General features: G+C 42.7%; 1 protein-coding gene across 2 annotated transcripts in view; it reads left to right on the top strand.

Annotated features, from left to right (window-relative positions):
• Window positions 1–20504, top strand: part of Spire1 (spire type actin nucleation factor 1) — a 133613-nt gene that overhangs the window by 84461 nt on the left and 28648 nt on the right. For both annotated transcript variants that reach the window (XM_071602487.1, XM_071602486.1), the window contains exons 6-8: window positions 402–566; window positions 15303–15389; window positions 16217–16346. In XM_071602487.1, coding sequence (XP_071458588.1) covers window positions 402–566; window positions 15303–15389; window positions 16217–16346 — 382 coding nt within the window. The remainder of the gene's footprint in view (window positions 1–401; window positions 567–15302; window positions 15390–16216; window positions 16347–20504) is intronic.

The following is a 20504-nucleotide window of genomic DNA, read 5'->3' as shown; positions in this document are numbered from 1 at the left end:
GGATCACAGGCCAGTGATGGATGTGCTCCAGGGACATGAGCCAAGCCTCCACTGGCCTGCTTCCAGATCCCAATGATGCACACTAGGGGTCCTGCCCTTAGTAAAACAGTGACAGGACAGTGGGCGCCCTGAAGCTTTCAGGTGTCAGAGGGAGGCACACTTCAGAATTCTGACTTTTTTTGAGTAAAGCTTTAAACCCAAGTACCTTGTCTGTGAGCGCTTGTGACTTCTTGGCTGACTTTTTTTTTAGTATCCTAAAATGTTATTTTTAGAGTTATTTTTGTTTGGTTTACTCAGCATTTTGTACTCTTGAATCATTCCTTTATTCTACATGACTGTAGCTTTTCAGAAAAAAACTATAAATTTACTTATTGATGCCTCTTGACCTGTGGTTCTTTCAGGCCCGATTCTGGGTCCAGGTGATGAGGGATTTGCGAAATGGGGTAAAACTTAAGAAAGTCCAGGAGCGGCAGTACAACCCACTGCCCATCGAGTACCAGCTGACCCCCTATGAGATGCTGATGGATGACATCCGGTGCAGAAGGTACACCCTGCGGAAAGTGATGGTGAGTGACCACAGCCATGAGTGCTCTCAGAGGGTCGAGTGATGATGTTTGTTGAAATGGTCTACATTATTATTATTATTATTATTTTGGTACTGGAGATTGAGCTCAGGGCACTTGACCACTGAGCCAGATCTCCAGTCTTTTTTTTGTGTTTTATTTAGAGACAGGGTCTCAATGAGTTGCTTAGTGCCTTGCTTTTTGCTGAGGCTGGCTTGGAACTCATGATCCTCCTGTCTGAGCCTCCCGAGCCGCTGGGGTTACAGGCGTGCACCACCACGCCCAGCAGTGGTCTACTCTTTATATTTTTTAAAGCATTTCTTCTCATAAAAGTAATACTTGATCATTGGAAAATACATTATAAATTTCTCAAAGGAAAGTTATAAACTTATAATTGCACAAGCAAAGAAGAACTTTATTATGTGGAAGACATCCCTCAATCTTTTCTCTTTGATTTCATTTGGATAAAATGGGCTAATTTCATTTTGTCACCAGTTATTTTTGTTTGACATATTGTAATGTTTTTTCCTGTCATTATAGTCAATATTACCCTTTCTGAATGGCTCTATCTTTTGTAGCTATGGCTGAACCAGAGTCCATTAAGCTGATTGCCCCATACCCAATCATATGCAGCCTGTTTTGTGTGTTTTTTTGACGTTTGTCTTCCTGAATAGCCACAATGAAACCCTTGGGTTCAGGTCTTAGAGTTGGAATGTCTAGTGTGCCAGTAGCCTGACAGCTCTACCTGTCACGTATGCCTGGAATCCGACCACGCACCCCTTCTGCTTTGGCCACATTGTCTCTTCCTTGGACTGTGGAGGTGGAGACTGAGTGAGGTGCTGGGCTGGGTCTGGAGGTACCCTGCACCCTCCTGCAGCGTGCCGTGTGGCTGCTGGCTCTGCCCTGTCAGCCTCTGTGCTCTGTCAGCCTCACTGCCACATACCTGCAGTGCCATGTAACAGCAAGAGGGGCTTGTGTCTTGGACCACAGATGCCAGGGCAGCCCCTGGGAAATGTGGCTCAGGGACAACACTGTGTCATGAAGTTATATCTCCAGTTCATGCCACAGTGAGCATTTGTGACCATGCTGGCTGGGACAGCAAGGTGTGCTGTAGGGTGGTGGCCACCAGTAGGTTTTCATGCTCCAGTGAGTCCTGAGTGATGGACAGGTGACAGGTGCATCCAGGTGCAGTTCCCCTTACTTTTGCATAAATTTTCCACACAACATTTTTTGTCCTCTGTTTGCTTGCTCATTGTAGAAAGAAATGAATAAAAGCAAACGTGCTGTGTACCAAAACCTTGCCCTTGGTCTGTTCTTCCTGTTCACTCCCTTATTATAGATAGGCAGGTAGGCTGATGGTCATTTTACACATAGAGTGACATGTAGTACTAGAGCCTTTTTCAGTCTGTAAAGGTGACTGTGGATGATCTCTTTGTTTAATGGTGGCTCAATATTTCCTTGTATCCAGACAGCAAAAGCATCAGAATGAAAAGTGGAGTGTGCTGCCGGCTTGTGCCTGGTTCTCTCCCCTCCCAGCCTTCTTTTCTCCTGTCGTGATTTACTTCCCATCCCATGAACGGACATTTAGGTTGTTCCCAGTTTCATCATTTTAATCAGGATTAGGATGATCATCCACATAAAAACATTTTGGGGCTGGGGCTGTAGCTCAGTGCAGAACTCTTGCCTAGCATGTGTAAGGCACTGGGTCCGATCCTCAGCACCAAATAAAATAAATGTATGCTGTCCATCTACAACTACAAATTTTTTTTAAAAAAATCATTCATTTTTCTCCTGGGTTTAAATTTCTGCCGGAGACATGAATTGATAAAGATAAGGCATATTTAAAAATTTAATGCATTTTGCCAGTCTTCTCTCCAAAAGGTTGCACCAATTTGTATGCTTTCTAGTATTGCAAGATAATACATTCCAATCCTGTTGCCAATACGGGGTAGTGTTATCATTTTAAAAAACATCTACTTATTAGAACTTTATCCATTCTGATTGGGCAAGCACTTAGCATAAATCTCAGGTAGTTTTCCTCTGTAGCCAGAAGGCATTTTTGAAAAATTCGTCAGTAGTTATAGTAAGCCCAGTTGGTCATTAGCATTAATAGTTGATCTAACATTAATGTCTTTTACCTGCTACCCTTGATATTGTTAAATCTTTACATTTTTATCCAAAAAATAATTGTGTTGAATAGTAGGTAATGTTTCTGATACTAAGAATTACTAGGATAGATTCCCCTTGTAGCTGCTGACTTAACAGATTCCACCTGGGGCCTGGGTATTTGTACATTATATAATCACTCTCTGTGAGGATTATGGAAATAGTAATGTCTGATAGAATGTGTGTTGGTCAGCTTTTTTGTCACTGTGGCCAAAGGACCTCACGAGCAGCTTAGAGGAAGAAAAGCTTATTTGAGCTCATGGCTTCCGAGGTTCAGGTCATGGATGGCCAACTCTACTGCTCTGGGTCCGAGGACAGAGAGATCATGCAGAAGGGCCTGGTGTAGGAAAGCAGCTCAGAACATGAATCAGAGACAAAATATGAACTCCAAAGGCACGCCCTCAGTGACCCACCTCTTCCAGGCACACACTGCCTATAGTTATCACCCACTTAATTCATGTCAGTGGATTAATCTACTGCTTAGGTTACAGCTCTTAATCTAATCTTTTCACCTCTGAACATTCTTGTATTGTCTCATGTATGAGCTTTTGAAGGATATCACATATCCAAACCATAACAGAATGACATCCAACTTGGAAAGTATTTGCAAGCATAATTATTTTTTTTCCTGGGGTAAATAAAAGGCTTTGAAAATAAGAGTCTAGCTAGGTATGGTGGCATGCTCCTCTAATCCCAGGGGCTCAGGAGGCTAACGCAGGAGGATTGAAAGTTTTTAGCTCCAGCAACTTAGCAAGACCCTAATCAAATCAGTGAGATGTTGTCTCAAAACAAAAATGGCTGGGAATGTGGCTTAATAGTTATGCACCCTCAATCCCTGACACCAAAAAAATAAAGTGTACAGTTCAGTGACATTTAGTATATCACAAGATTGTACAGTCTCCACCTCTATCTAGTTCTGAAATAAGTTTCATCCTCCTAGAAGGAAATCCATAGCCATGATGGGTCACTGGTATCCCCCACCAGCCCTGGCAAGCACTTCTCTGCTTTGACTCTGAGAACTTACCTGTCTGGATGTGTCATGAATGGAGTCATGTGGTGTGCCACCTTTTGTGTGTGACCTCTTTCACTTGGCCTAATGTTCTTTAAGTCTATCCATCCTGCTAGCATGTAGGAGCGCTTCATTCCTTTTCATGGCTGAATAATCATTCCACCCCAGGGATAGACAACATTGTACTGTGTGTTGCTTGGTAGATATTAGGTTCTTGTCACCATTGTGCAGTGCTGGTGGGGTTGCTGTGAACCGTCACTTGTGAGTGTCTGACATCTCATTTCTTTTCTTTTGGGTGTGTGCCTCGGCTAGAGTGTCTGGGTCACATGGTGATTCTGTGAGTGACTGAGCAATCACCAAACTCTTTCCACAGTGGTAGCACATTTAATGTTCCCACCAGCAGGGGACGCGGGCTCCTGTGTTCCACATTTTTGTCAACACATATTGTCCATTTCTGCCTTTAATCATAACTGCCCTGGTTGGTATGGCATGGTATCTCTTTGTGGTTTTGATTTGCTGATGACTGATGCTATGGTGCTGCTATGTGTGTGTTCATGTGTTTGTGGGCCATTTGTGTGTCATCTTTGGAGAGGTGTCTGTTGAGGTCCTGTACCCATTCTGCCATGATGTTGTAACGTTCCTTTGTATGTTCTAGATGCTGAATCCTCAATATACACAATTTGCAAGTATTTTATCCCATTTTGCAGCTGGTCATTCTTCTGTCACCCTCTTGATCCTTTGGTGTTTACAAGGTTTTAGCTTGGCTAAAACAGTTGATCTGTTTTGTCTTCTATTTCCCATGCTTCAGGTATCCATTGCCAAATCCAGGGCATGAGGATATCCTCTTGTGTTCTCTTGTATGATTTTCACTTCTGGTGCTTATGGTCTGGTCTTTGCTCCATTCTTGAGTTAATCTGTATGTGGTAAGAGGTCAAGGTCAGGCTCCTGTGTCTCAGCACCCAACTCTGATGTATGAACAAATATGTATGGATTCATTTCTGGATTCTGAAATTTTTTAATGTAAATGTCTATCATTATGTTTTCATTACCATAGCTTTGTTGTGATTTTTGAAATAGAGAAGTGAGCCCTTTTCTTTTTCAAGATTGTTTTGGCTTTTCAAGTTTCCTTGAAATTCCTTATGAATTTTAGGATGCATATTTCTACTTAAAAAACAGCATTTGGGATTTTGGTAGAGGTTGAATTACATATGTGGATCACTTTGGGCAGTTTGTCATCTTAACAATTTTAAGTCTTCAGTACATAAACATGAGGTACTACTTAGATCTTCTTTTAATTTCTTTAAGCAATATTTTCTAGTTTTCAGTGTATGAATCTTGTGCCCCATTGGTCAAGCTAGCTTCTTTTAAGTATTTTATCCTTTTCAATGCTATTATAAATGGAATCATTTTTAAGATTATTTTTGGTTGTTCATTGTTAGTATAGAAATGCAGTTGATTTTTGTATATTGGTCTGGTATCCTATAACTCAGCTGAATTTGTTTGTTCTGATGGTTTCCCTGGTGGCTTCTCTAACGTATTTTTATTTCATGCTCGTGTCCTCTGTGTGGACCCTTGATTGTACCTCTTCCTCTTCTGTCTGGATGCCCTCGAATTGCCCAGCAAGGACTCCAGCACAATGTTAACTAGATGTGGCAGAAGCAGGCATCCGTGTCTTGTCCCTGGTCTCCTCAGGACATTCACTCTTCTGCCACTGAGTGTCATAGTAGATTGTAGTATTTTATAAATGGCTTGTCATGCCAAGAAAATTGCCTTCCAATTCATGTATGTTGACTGTTAGTTATTGTTTTGTTTTAATCATAAAATAAGTGTTAGATTTTATCAAATCCTCTTCCTGCATCAATGAGAACAATCATGGAAGTTCTTTTGCTTTATTCTGTTAATGTAGTGGATGGAATACCTTGAGGGATTTTTATATGTTGGACCACCGTTATATTTATGGGATAAATCTCACTTCTCAAAATGAACTTTTTTTTTCAGTACTGGGGATTGAATCCAGGGGTGCTTATCTAGTGAGGCACATCTCCAGGCCCATTTATATATTTTATTTTGAGACAGGGTCGTGCTAAGTTGCTTAGGGTGTCACTGAGTTGCTGAGACTGTGAACTTGGGATTCTCCTGCTTCAGCCTCCTTGCTACTGGGAGTACAAGTGTGTGCCACCAAACCTGGCTGAACCATCTTTTTGATATGCTGCTGGAGTCCCCTTGCGAGGATGTTGTGCATCCATTTGATGTGGTGTTTTCTTCCGTTGTCTTGTCTTAGCTGCAGGGCAACGCTGGTCACACAGATAAGTTAGGAAGTCTTAGCTCTTCTGCTAAGCTTGTGAGAAGCATTAAAGTCTGAGTGAAGTTCACCAGTGAAACCTCCTGGTCCTGGACTTTCTCGACTGATGGTTGTCCTTGGGAGGCTTTTGATTGCTGGTTCGATCTTGTTCCCTCCTTCAGGTCTTCCCCAGGGTGTTTTCTGCCTTTCTTCTGTCTTCCCTCCCCTCCTGTTGTCTATTTCCTCTAGGTGACCTAGTTTGCTGATGTACAATCATCAAGTACAGACGTTTGCTGATGTACATCTTATAGTCCTTCGTATTGGTGCGCAGCCTGTTTAATATCCTTGTTTTCTAATTTTATATTTTGGGTCCTTTTCTTTGGTTAGTCTAGGTAATGGTTTGTCACTTTTATTGATTTTTATCAGGGAAATACCTTTTGGTTTTGTTAATTCTGTCCACTGCTTTCTGCTCTCTGCTCATTGTCTCCTCTCTGTTCTTTACCATTTCCTCCGTTTTCCTCCTGTATCCATAGGCATTGTTCTTTGTTCTTTGTGGGGTCCGTGGGTTGTGGAGTCAGGTTGTTGATTGAGTCCTCATTGAGCTCAGGGGTCTGCAGTGTGGACTGCCCTCTGCGCACCACTCCTGCTGCATCCCATGTTTTCCTTTCTTTCACTTTCATTATCATTGAACCTTTTGATGGCTTGGGAGTATGTTTTTAAATCCCTCATATTTGCGAAGTTTTCATTTTTCCTTCTGCTTTTGACTTCGAGTTTCAGTCCATTATGGGCAGACGAGTTAGTTGGTGTGGTTTCAGTGTCTTAAATTTGAGGTATTTCTCATGGCCTAGCGCTGTCTGCCTGGATGCATGTTCTGCTGGTTGGTTTTGGTGTTTCCAAGCCCTCTCTTTTCTCATTGGCCCCATTGTCTAGTGGTGAATCCTGAATGGAAAATGGACTGTTGAGCCTCCACCTGTTGTGGAGCTTTCCCCTTCTGCTTTCAGCGTTCGCTCCCTGTGCTTTGGAGCTCTGTGGTCTGGTGTCACACACACACACACACACACACACCCCGCGACAAGGGTATGTGGGAGACCAGCCTGTCGTCTCCAAAGCACCAGCTGTCGGAACCGCCCTCCGACAGAGGTAGTGAAGCGCACTAGACCAGCTAGTGTCTCCTGGGCTGAGCGAGAGGGTAAGTATCAAGACCCGGCCCGCCACCCAACCTCGCCCACACAATCACACCGAGTTGGGAGATGAGTCAACCGTGAAGGTGCAATAATCTCAACTTTATTGTGTCAGGGACAAGGTTATATAGTGATAGGAGGGACTAAGAAGAAACAGTAGCAAGAACCAATAAGGAGCAGTTACGACACTATCACTAAGGGGCCTAGGCAGATTTCAGATTAAACCATTAGGCGGGACTAAGGTCAAAAGCCCACGCGAATGCCAATCAGCCAGGTCACATATACAGAAATGCTAACCCATGAGGCCGCCTCAGCCAACACCCAATAATGGTCGCGGTCCCAAGGGAGGTAAAAGGTCCCAACAGTCTGGTGCATGTCCACCTACAACTGTGGAATGTTCCGGATGCGGGGCCTTTGTCTTGATGAGTGTTTCCTAAAGCTCCAGTCTGACAGCAGCGTTGCTGCCCTGTTCTCTGTACTGCTATTGCACGGAACATCTTTTTCCATCCTTTTCTCTCAAACCTGCTCATGTTGTAACTTTCTTTTAACTTTTTATTTTATTTTGAAAGTATAACTGCTCATTGTGGGGAAATTAGAAAATGTGGGTAAAAAGAAAAAAAAAATCGCACAGTTCATCTACTCTTAAGACCACTTCTACCATTTTTAGCATGTTTGCTTCTGAATTTTCTCTGTAAATGTGTAATGTATAATTATAAAAATAGAGTTAAAGTGGACAAAATGTATTGGAACTCTTTCCACCTGATTGATATGTTATAAACTTGGTTCTGTATCATGAAATACAATTGTGTATCATTTAAAAATTTTTTAATACCTAGGTTTTATATAGGTAATAAGTAACCCGTGGTTAAACTAGAAAGACATGTGGTGGACATTTGCAAGTCTCTCCCAGGGCTCCAGTTTTGTTCCTAGAAATGGTCAGAAATCTGTCCATCTTAGTACAGCCCTCTTGTGTGTGTGCACGTGCACGCACACATGTGGGCCCCATCTATGCTCACATTTGCACAATTTTACCATATTATAGATATTGTTTTGGGTCTTTATCTCTCTTGCTGATCATTATGTTAACAGCATGTAAAAAGTTTTCTTCTTATTTTTTGTAGCTTTATTATATTACATTCTACATTATTTTTAAAAAATTTATTTAATTTGTTATACATGACAGCAGAATGCATTTCAATTCATATTACACATATAGAGCACGATTTTTCATGTCTCTGGTTGTGCACAAAGTAGAGTCACACCATTCGGGTCACACCGGTGGCCTTTCTTACCCATGCCCCCTCCTTTTCCCTTCCTTTGCCCTATCTAGAGTTTGTCTGTTCCTCCATGCCTCACCCCACCCCATCCCCATTATGGATCAGCATCCTCCCATCAGAGAAAACATTTGGCATTTGGTTTTTTGGGATTGGCTAACTTCACTTAGCATAGTATTCTCCAACTCCATCCATTTACCTGCAAATGCCATGATTTTATTCTCTTTTAATGCTGAGTAATATTCCATTGTGTAATATATAGCACAGTTTCTTTATCCATTCATCTACTGAAGGGCGTCTAGGTTGGTTCCACAGTTTAGCTATCGTGAATTGTGCTGCTATAAACATTGATGTGGGGTTGGAGATGTGGCTCAAGTGGTAGTGCACTTGCCTGGCATATGTGAGGCACTGGGTTTGATCCTCAGCACCACATAAAAATAAAATAAAGACATTGTGTCCACCTGAAAAAAATAAAAAATAAATATCTTTTTTAAAAAAATTGATGTGGCTGTGTCCCAGTAGTATGCTGTTTTTAAGTCCTTTGGGTATAGACCAAGGAGAGGGATAGCTGGGTCAAATGGTGTTTCCATTCCCAGTTTCCCAAGGAATCTCTATACTGCTGCAGCAATTTGCAGACCCACCAGCGTGTATGAGTGTACCTTTCTCCCCACATCCTCACCAACACTTATTGTTGTTTATATTCTTAATAGCTGCCATTCTGACTTGAGTGAGATGAAATCTAAGAGTGGTTTTGATTTGCATTTCTCTAATTGCTAGAGATGTTGAACATCTTTTCATGTATTGATTGATTTTATATCATCTTCTGAGAAGATGTCATTGGGATTTTGATTGGAATTGCATTAAATTGTATAGTACTTTTGGTAGTCATTTTGACAATACTAATTCTGCCTATCTAAGAACAAGGGAGATCTTTCCATTTTCTAAAGTCTTCTTTAATATCTTTCTTTAGCGTTCTGTAGTTTTCATTGTAGAGGTCTTTCACCTTTTTCATTAAGTTGATTCCCAAGTATTTATTTATTTATTTATTTTTTGAGGCTATTGTAAATGGGATAGTTTTCCTAGTTTCTCTTTCAGAGGACTTGTCCCTGATGTACAGAAATGCCTTTGATTTTGGGGTGTTGATTTTATATTCTGCTAGGTTGCTGAATTCATTTATTAGTTCTAGAAGTTTTCTGGTGGAATTTTTGGTACATCCTACGTTATTTTTAATGCCTTCAAAATAATCTCTTGAGTAGGCAAACCATAATTTATTTAACTAATCTATTATTGATATTTCCCATTTTTTAGTATTGTGTAAAAACTGTATTAGTTTCCTTACATAAATTCTAACCACCGAATTACTGGATCAGTGACTATGCATGCTGTGATGGCCTTTGATAAATATAATCAAATTATCCAAAATACTTGTAGGCAACTTGTGCTTTGAAAATTATATATATATATATATATATATATATATATATATATATATATATATAAAATAAGATCAAAGCTAAAATTATAGCTTTACATATTTCTGAAAGAAACTATATTCATTTTCTTAAAAGTGCATGTGTTAGAGTAGGTGTCAGGCCACATATTTTATGCACCTCTCATTAATGTTTTGAGTATCAACAAATAAGCATAAATCCCACCTTTGATTGCTAATGCTTTGAACAAATATCACGGTGTGGACATCAATGGATGAGTCAGCCTTGCTGAAGGGGAGGCCGAAAGGTGTTAAGAGTGGAGTTGGTGGCCGCAGGACCATCTTGATTTGATTCAGTCTTTCTCTTAAACCTGTCTTCGTACTGTTTACAGGGATACTGAAAACAAGCCGGGCAGGGCAGCTGCTGGGGGAAGACTGCAGCGGGTGGCTGGGGTGAGGTGGCACTGTTCTGCTCCTTGAGCTGGGCAGGGGGCTCAGTGGAGCCCCTTCCATGCACGTACTTCCTCTCTGTGTGCGTATGGTACTTCAGTGAGGCTGACACCTCCACCTGAAGAGCAGGCCTTCAGGCTGGGCTGGGGCTCAGTGGTAGAGCGCTCACCTCGCATGTTCGAGGCCCTGGTTTCCATCCTCAGCACCACATAAAAATGAATAAATAAAATAAAGGTATTGTGTCCAACTACAGCTAAAAAAATAAATATTTAAACAAAACAAAAAAAACAAGATCAGGCCTTCTTAGGTTTTAGTATTTCACATGGAATGGAGGAGTCCTCGGTGGCACAGGAGCACTGCATCCTCAGCTGACCCTGTTCCTGAGCAGAGTGGCCTCGTTCTGTAAACATCACAAGTCTTGCTGTTTACACCTACCATAAACTTTATGAACCAGTTCAGCATTTGTCAAAGAAACCACCATCCTAAAGAAGCTGATACTAGAGAGAAAAAAAAGGAAGATTCAGGGATGATCAGTGCATAGACGGAGGAGATCAAGAGGGAGGGGAGGGGCACTGCAGAATCATTTTAGCAAGATCATGTTAGGTACATGCATAAAGGTGCCACAGGGAATTTCACCTTCATGTACAAGTAGAAAGAACCTGTCAGAAATGAACAAATAAATGAGCAAAGGGATTTGAGTAGAGGCAGGAGAATAGGGGAGGAAGGAGGAGAGGGAAATGGGGACATTCTGTTAAAATGAACCCAACTACTTTGTATGACTGTGATAGAGGAGAAGGAGCTGCAGGTTGGAGTTTAGCCTTGGGTGGGTCTTTGTTCATGCACACGAGGGGCCCCCTACATATGAACATGTGACTAGAATTGAAGTACAGGATTTGAGAAGCTTACACAGAACCAAAAATTGATTGATCATTTTATATATAATGATGTTTGCAGATGTTCATTCTGCAAAGTGAAGCAGTCAGTGTGTTCATTAAATAAAATACTAGGAACAGAAATGGGTTTTTCCGTGTGTCTAGCAGAGAAGCGTAGAACACAGGACACACTGAGCATCCCAGATGTGTTGGGCCTGGAGGGAGAGTCCTGGAGCAAGCCCCACAGCGGTCCAGATGTTGGAGCGTGGAGATTAGGTCATCGCACCAGCCTGTGGGCAAGGGACTCTCTCAGGGATGGCAGGAGAGGATGTTGAAGCAGGGGGCTCCCAGAGGGAGATGGAGACACCACCACCACGGCCCTCCACAGTGCACACAGACCGCCTGGAAGACCCACTGGACTCAGAAGTGAAGGGCCCCAGGGTTCTGCAGTCTAAGAAGGCAGGGCTAGGTTCCACTTATTGGAACCCATGGTCCACAGACTGTCAGTAGACAGCAGAAACACATTTGGACCTGTGTGTTCATTTGGTGGTGAAAGAGGTGACACTGTAAAGCAGTGGAGGAAGAATGACATTTCAATAAATGGTATATGTTCATTTAGATTTCCTTATGGGAAAAGAGTACATTTTGACCTTTATCTCAAAGTATACACAGGAGAGAAAACTCAGTCTCATGTGGCTTTAGATCTCAAAGTGAATGTGCAACAGTCAGTTTCTGCAAGGTAACAGAGTCTCCATGAGCTTCAGGTAGGCAATTTCTTAAATGGACTGTGAGGGTGTGGTGCCGGAAGACGCGTACAGCAGTATGCCCGATAGTGTTGTCTGCAACAGCAACAATGTGAGCGTAACCCAAGGTCCGTCAGTATGAACAGGAGCAAGCACATGGAGTGTGGGCAGCAGTGTCCTGGAGTCTCAAGAGTGGCGAGCAGCAGAGGCCACATAGGAAAACTGACCTGTGAGTCCTTTCACCTGAGGTTTTCAAAAATGCATAATAAAGCCTTTCCCCGGCTCTTCACTAATGATGCTCTATAGTCAGACTTTATCTACCAGTCTACAGGTAAAAATGTGTTCTTATTTATAAATCTCATGTTTTTATGAATAAGTTTAGGCACCTCTTTAATGTGTTTAAGCAGCTAAGTGCAGTGGCCCAGAGCAGAGGCTCTGGAAGCAGGCACTAGTGTTTGAGTCTTGGGTCTGCTCTGACCGTATGGTTCCGCCTGTTTTGCTTCTGTGCCTTGGATTGCTCGTTTTTGAAATGTGGGTAAAAGTACCTGCCCCATAGGGCTGCAGTGTATCAAAAAGTACAAAGATACATAGTCCTAGGAAATGCTTAGAACACAGCAGGTACTTTGCAGTATTTTCTAGTGGCTGTAGTTTGTTTGTTTATTTATTTATTTAGGTGGGATTTTTGTTTTTGTTCTTGTTTTTTTTTTTTTTTTTTGGTACCAGGGACTGAACCCAGGGGTGCTTAACCACTGAGCCACATCTATGGCCCTTTTTAATATTTTATTTAGAGACAGGTTCTCACTGAGTTGTTAGGGCTTCACTGAGTTGCTGAGGCTGGCTTTGAATTTGTGATCCTCCTGCCTTGGCCTCCCAAGCTGCTGGAATTACAGGCACATGCCACTGTCCCTGGCTTCATAAATGTTTCTGTAAAGAGTAAGTGCACACCATTTTCACTCACGATCCATGCATCCCTGAGGTGCTGTGCCATGGTGTCTTAGGTTTAATCCTAAGGTTTAGGCTACATAGATGTACCACAGTAATTCTCTGCTTTCTGCATATTTGTAATACTATTTGTGACAATTGACTGACTCAACTCTATTATATATTGTTTGGAATATTAAATTATAGAGATGTAAAACATTTTATTTGATTTTTTTTTTAATCCCAAAATGTTTGAGCGGAATGCTTTATTTCGTTATTTCTAACAAATAACTTTGTCCTTTAAAAATAGATGTAAAAACTTAGCATTTTTCTGTTGTAGTTGTATTTATTGTAATTCACGATTTTTTGATGTGTTTAAATTTTTTAGTGTATTATATTTATACATAATAGTGGGGTTCAGCCAGTCACAGTGTCACATGCCTATAATCCCAACAGCTTGATAGACTGAGGCAGGAGGATTGTAAATTCAAGGACAGCCTCAGCAACTTAATGAGATCCTGTCTCAAAAGTTTAAAGAGGACTGGGGTTATAGCTCAGTGGTAGAGTGCCCCTGGGTTCAACCCCCAGTACCTTCTCAAAACAGGGGGTCTGTGTTATGTGCATTTATGAATTTTGATATTCATATAACATGGTTTTCTCCATTTCAATCCCTAGCAGTACCCCCAATTCACAAATTTTTAAAATTCAAATAAAACATGGAGAAAAATTTATCATGTAATCTGCTTATAACTTTGTAACTAAACAACCAATTCAGTAATTTAATTGTATCTATCTATGGGGAGTGGGGATCAAACCTGGGGCCTGTACATGCTAGGCAGGCACTCTATCACTGAGCTATTCTGCCAGCCCCATGATATATATCTTAATAGGAGAAGAGATTATCTTTGGCCTTGTGTGTTTGTTAATAAGATTCCCTTTATCTGTTTAAAGTTCAGTTACCTAAAAAAAAAAAATTATTTCAGAAACAATGCAGAGTTCAGGATAGATGTTTTAAAATATTGAAAGGGGATCCTTTTGTGTACTAGAAGTTTTATGTTTGTTTAAGTTATTTGGCTCAAAATTGAGATCAGGTTTCTGTAACTGATGTAACTTATTTTGAGTCTACTGTTTGTGTCCACGCAGGACACGTTTTCCTCTGCAGTTCAGGCTTGATGTGTACCCGGAGATCCTGCCCTGCCAGCAGGCTGGCCTCACAGGGCTGCTTGTGCTTACCTGCTTACCCCACCTTCCTGTCCTCTGTAGCATGCTACTGACCCTCATTCATTGCAGGGACCAGGAGGCAGCTCCTGCCACTGAGGAGGCTGTTTGGTGACAGGGTTCACAACCCCAGCCTCATTTAAGCCAGCTGTGCTATCTCTGCGTCTTGCCACTGTGATGGAAAGAAGAGTAAAGCATACAAAAATCAGCTGTAAAGGTAGATGCTGTTCTGCTCCGGAGTAGCATTGTGAGTAATAGGAAGTTCTCATTGCTTCATACACTAAGGATTTTTTTTTTTTAAATCTTATATAACATGAAACCCCTGTCATATCAGGTCCCGGGTTCTGCTTCCAAGTCGCAGCTCCTACCTTTAGTCCAAGCCCCAGCCGCCAGGCCACATGCTTGGCTGGGCTGGGCTGGTTATTGCTGCTGAGACTTGCTGTGGGGCCACCCGGCCTTGGTCAGGCCTGGGGAGGGCGCCTGGAGGAAGAAGCCACAGGCCTGGAGGTGCAGTTCAGTTTCTGTTTTGTTCAAACAAGATTGGGGAGCAAAGGTGGCCAAGTGGTCACAGCTGTGCCTTCTGGAGTGTCAGACTGAGTTCAGGTTCTTACTTTTGCGGCTTTCTGAGGATTTTTCATATTTCTTAAAAAAAAATAAGAATTAGAAAAAAAAACTTCTTGCTGTAAAATGAGAAGATCTTAGAGTATTTAAGTGAGAGGCAACTGGGGCTGCAGTAACTCTTCTGCCTACTGGTCTTGGGAACATGGGCAGCATCTCCTCCGCTACTAGAGTTTCATTTACAGAATATGATGTGTGTCACCTGTCCTTCCTACTACCTTGGTTTTTCCAAGGGTGAGAATATGAAGTGAAGTCTTTTTATATTATAAAAGGCTTTATAATCACAGTGTTTATTCCGTTCACATGCATGATTTGAGAAACTTGATTGGAAGGCTGTGTCTCAAATATCTCAAAATGGTGGGACTAATAGGAACTGTGGGTGTTTTCTCAGTTCCACAGTTACTTTTGCTGAGAATCACAGATTTTTTTCCTCCTTTTTATTGATTTGACATGTGTCCTTGGGGGAGCCAGACTGCACTTCACCAGTTTTGCATCGTCATTTGGGGAACACTTCTACCTAGAAGTTCACCATGGTACATCCTGGGGTCAGCTGGGTCTTTACCTTTTGTCTCCGTAGGTGAATGGCGACATTCCTCCTCGGTTAAAGAAGAGCGCTCACGAGATCATCCTGGACTTCATCAGGTCAAGACCTCCTTTAAACCCCGTATGTAACTTGACATTCCCCTCGCTGCCAGAGCTACTCCCTGCCAGGGCTCCTCCCTAGAAGGCAGCTTTCCCTAGTGGTTGGTGTATCTGAGCTTTCCTTTTAAGAACGATGAAACACAAGTGTCATAGAAAAATACTAAACTCATTCAATATGAGGCTATCAGGGTGTTTTTACTCAAAACACCCAACTCTGGTGCAAGACCTGGCTGGACAGCTGCTCGGTTGAGGCAGGCCTGGTGGTTTCTAGGAAGAAGGCCTCCCGGGCCCTGTTGCTGTACCCATCCCTTCTACCACCTAGCACAGCGGCCTTCTTATCTCCTCTGTTAACCAGGTTCCTTCTGGTGACCACAGAGTCAGAATACTCATCAGGAAGAGCCTGGGGTGAGGTGAAATTGACAGGCACACTAGCTCTGCAGCCCAGTAGGCACGCATCTCCGAGCCATTAATTGGCCTCTCTGAGCCTTAATTTCCACAGAGTAAAGAAAATAATAATAGTCTAAGAAGGTTGTGGTGGGTCAGTCAGGGTCGTCAGCTGGGGAAGCAGTGAGGGCAATGATCAGGCGCAGCTGACTCCTGCCCTGTAAGCATCCAGGGCTATGGGTGTGACTTGAGCAGCACAGATGCTTCAGGGGAGCGGAGCAGAGCATTCATGACCAAAGCACGGTGGAACCCTGTGCTCTTCCTGTTGCTTGAGGAATCGTGATGTTTAATGACTTGTACTGGTTATCAAGCAGCAGCCCAGTCCATGAAATATAAATCACGATATTGGAAAGACTGTTGAAGCACGAACACCCAGATCTCTAGCCATTATACTCTTTTTTCAAGGCTTCAGCCAGAAAACTGAAACCAACCCCACCACGGCCTCGGAGCCTGCATGAAAGAATATTAGAAGAAATTAAAGCAGAAAGAAAGCTACGGCCTGTGTCCCCGGAAGAGATTAGACGGAGCCGATTGGGTGAGTCCATTACCTCTCGCACTCTCAGTTTGTGGTCACCTCTGGGAAAGACATGTCTGCAGTTGCTCTCCGTCACCTCCCTCCCCCTCTCCACATCTGTCACTCACGCACACTGACACTCAGAGTCTGTGCTGGAAGATTTTCCCTCCTGGCCCAGTGGAGGGGACTCTACCAGGACCCACGCTGAGGCTTCCGGAGAGGCTCTTTACCTCGCTGAGTACACGTCCTTCGTTAGCAGAGAGGGAATAAAGATCCTGCCCACTACGTTGTGGCTTTTGTGTAAGAAATAGGAGTGTGGTAAAAACATTTCATAAATAGCAACATTTTTGCAAAGATTGGGTGTTGTGTTTTGGGAATGTAAATAGTAGATACATGATCTTACTTCATATTTCTGTCATCCTAATTATGGGTGTTATGTGTGAGAGCACCCATTATCACTAGGTAGCACTTATTCCCAAACTTCCTTTATGGTTATTATTTTTTAAATATTTATTTTTAGTTATAGGTGAACATAGTATCTTTATTTTTATGTGGTGCTGAGGATGGAACCCAGTGTCCCACGTATGGTAGGCGAGCACTCTATCTCTGAGCCACAAACCCAGCCCCAGTTATTATTTTTAATAATAAATATTTTAATGTATATTTCACATATTGACTTTGATTTATTGCAAGACCACATTTTTAGATGTTTGTAAACATTTTTGTTTATGTAGCTCTCCTCTGATTTGTAAAATTAAAGGTGCCCAAAGAATTCAGAGAAGCATCTTTAGGAAAACAGGTTTTAGTGGTGCCTGAGCAGGGAGCAGCCAATCCCAGGAAGACACACTCTGCTGATTCTGTCCCCCATCCCTTTTTCTGCCTCTTCACACTCCTCATGGTCCTCGTTTCCACCCTGGACTCTTCTCTCTGGGCAACTATACCTTCCCTCAGGGTGTGTTTCTGGCTATCTTCCAGCTCCCGGTCTACAGCACAAATCTCTCAAGTTCAGGGCCAAGCACCCAGCTGTCGGCTAGATAGGGCCTCTTCATATCCCACAAGCAAACAGACCACGGTGTCCACGAGTGGCCTCTGCCCACCAGCCCTCTCACCCTGTCTCCCCAGGCAGGGGCCTCAGCGTTGACTCTGGCTCCTGCCTGCTGTCCAGGCCCCGTTGAGTCTGCTCCCATTGGCAGCCCAGCAGCCACTGTCTAACCAGGTGCCTCCTCCCCAACCTGGTGTGTCCTCTGACTGTGCTCCCCGCTTCCACTCTGGAACCCCTCACTCAGGCCACACCAGTGTTCCCTATTTGGCCCTCACCCTCCTTTAGTGTGGCAGGACCCATAGCTCTTGTTTGTTGTGTTCCTAGTATGGGACTGGGCTGTAAAATAGTTAATGTGCCTTCTGGTTACAAAGCTAGAGTGAGCAAGGTTCTATCAGCTTATCCCTCATGAGATATTTTTGTTGTAATTTGGGGTTTTTAGTTTAGTTTTTGAGAGAGGGTCTCACTAAGTTGCCCAGAGTGGCCTCGACCTTGTAGTCCTCCTGCCTTAGCCTCCTGAGTAGCTGGGATTACAGATGTGTACCATCATGCCCAGACGTGTACCATCATGTACCTCCCTGGGTTTATGGCAGCACGTTTTGTCTCTTGAACATTTAAGCTGAGTATACTGGTGCACACCTGGAGATCCCCTGTCTGGGATGCTGAGAAGGGGTATCCTGGAGTACGGGATCAGTCTGGGTGGCACAGGGAGATCCTGCTTCAAAAAAAAGAAGGAAAGGAAAAATATTTAAAGCATGCTAAATGACAATTCCATATAAGCATTTATATGAGCCACAACATAGATCAGGGAACCAAGGGTTTTTTTCCTTGGAGGAAAGTCTGTGGATCCCCTGAAATATAAAAAAATGTCTGGGCTGGGTTTGTAGCTCAGTAGCAGAGCACTTGCTCAGTAGGTATGAGGCCCTGGATTCCATCCCTAGTACCACTAAAATAAAAAACAAAACAAAAAACAAGGCATATTTCACAAGGGCCTTCAGGATATCATGCTGAGTGAAATAAGAAAAACAAATATTGCATGGATTTACTAATAGTAGGACTCTAAACCACTCAAATTCATAGAATCAGAAAAACGTAGTGTTGGTTGCCAGGGCCTGGCTTATCGATCAAACAAGATGAGTAAGCTCCAAAGATTTGCTGTACAAAATTGTATCTGTATTCAGTAATAACGTATCTCACACTTCAACATTTGTTAAAATGGGGCTGGGGTGTAGCTCAGTGGTAGGACACTTACCTTGCACTGCCGAAAAGAGAGAAAGAAAATAGATTAAGGTAGATTTCATTTTAAAGCGCTCTTACCACAATTTTAAAAAATTAAGCTTTTCTATTGCATTAGGAATAAAATGTTAACTATTTAAAAAGGAAAGAAGTCTGCTGTGATCCTTGGGTGCAGTGGGGCGGGTCCCCTGCTGGTCTTAGACCCCTGTCTTGGCCCTGGAGAAGCCGTCCTGATGGGCTCTGCTGGGGCTCACTCAGCCCTCCTGCAGTTGCAGCCTCATGGTCTCTTCTGGAAGTGTGCAGTAAGCAGGGCTGTGCGTTGTCATCTCTGGTCTCCAGTCACTCCCACAGTGATTGACAGTGGAGGCTCAGAGAACTTGAAATGAGGAGTTGATGTCCAGTATCAGTGCAGACTCTGAGCTGGTGTCTGCCCAGCCTCCCCTCTGGGCTCTGCTGGCACTGGAAGCCTTTTAGTGTGATGCAGTCCCATGTGTTCGTTTTTCTTGTGTTGCCTGTGATTTTAGTGTCATATCCCTGAAATCGGTGCCCAGACCACTGTCGTAAAGGTTTTCTGCTGCTTTTTAATGGGAGTTTTATACTTCAAGGTCTTTCACTTTAAGTTTTCAATCCACTTTGAATTGATTCTTGTGTATGGTGTAAGACCAGAGTGCAGCTTTGTTCTTGTGAATGTGGATATTCAGTTTTCCTGACACTGCTTGTACCTACCTTCTCCACCGTGGGTTCAGGTAACGCTGTCACACATTAGTTGACCCCATCTAAGCAGGTTTGTCCCATCTTTGGGTCTGGCTGTCTGCCTGTACTTCAGTACCCTGTGTTTTGATTGCTGTAACTTCGTAACATCATATTTGAACCTCTGCAAGAGTAATGCCTTAACTTGGCTCTTCTGTCTCAGGATTGATTGGCTATTCATCTTCGGTTTTCTATATGAATTTTGGGAACTGATCTTTTCTATTTCTATATAAACTACCACTAAAATTTTCATGGGGATTGTGTTGAATCTGTATTTAGCTTTGGGTAGTACAGATATTTTAGCAATATTAATTCTTGTGGTCTGAACACAGAGGTGTCTTTGCATTCGTTTGTATCTTGTGGATTCTAGAATACAAGTATTCCTAGGTGTTTTATTCTTCTTGGTGATAAATGAGATTGTTCTCCTAATTTCCTTTCCAGATAGTTTGCTGTTATGTATTGAAATGCCACAGGTTTTTGTAGTTGATTTTGTGTCTTGCAACTTTACTAAATTTATTAGTTCTGACAATTTCTGTGGCATTGTTAGGGTTTTCTGTATATAAGATCTTGTTGTCTACAGAGACAGTTTACCTCTTCCTTTCCAATTTAGGTGCCTTTTAATTCTGGTCCCCATTTATTGCCTGGCTGTTTTCCTGAGGTCCACCAGTGCTATGGTCATTCTTGCCTGGTTCCTGATATTGGAGAGAAAGTGTTCAGTTTTTCAGGATGAGCATTACCTGGGGGCTTTTCACATGTGTCCTTATTATGCTGATTAACTTCCCTCTGTTCCCACTTCCTTGGGAGTCTGTATCATGGAAGGTGTGGAGTTTTACCAAACTCTACTAGGTCACATTAGCTGGGTGTGACCCATTCTCACAGGGTGAGCTGTCCTCCTGCCCCAGAGTCACATCCCACTTGGCCCAGGTGTAGTCCTTTCAGTGTGCTGCTAGAGTTGATTCACTGCCGTTTTGTTGAGGATTTTTCGTCTGTGTTAATCCGAGATATTGGCCTGTAGTTTTCCATTTTCATTTGATCTTCAATTTTTTTCCTTCCCTCCTCGGAGTTTTGGAAGACTGAGAAAGACTGGCGTTCCTTCTTGCAGTGCTTGGCAGAGGTCACAGGTGATGCCCCTGGTCCTGGACGCTTCTTTGTGG

The sequence above is a fragment of the Marmota flaviventris genome, chromosome 16, assembly GCF_047511675.1.
Source record: "Marmota flaviventris isolate mMarFla1 chromosome 16, mMarFla1.hap1, whole genome shotgun sequence".
Lineage (NCBI taxonomy): Eukaryota > Metazoa > Chordata > Mammalia > Rodentia > Sciuridae > Marmota > Marmota flaviventris.
Note: the sequence above shows the minus strand (reverse complement) of the source record. Positions and strands in the feature narration are given on the sequence as shown.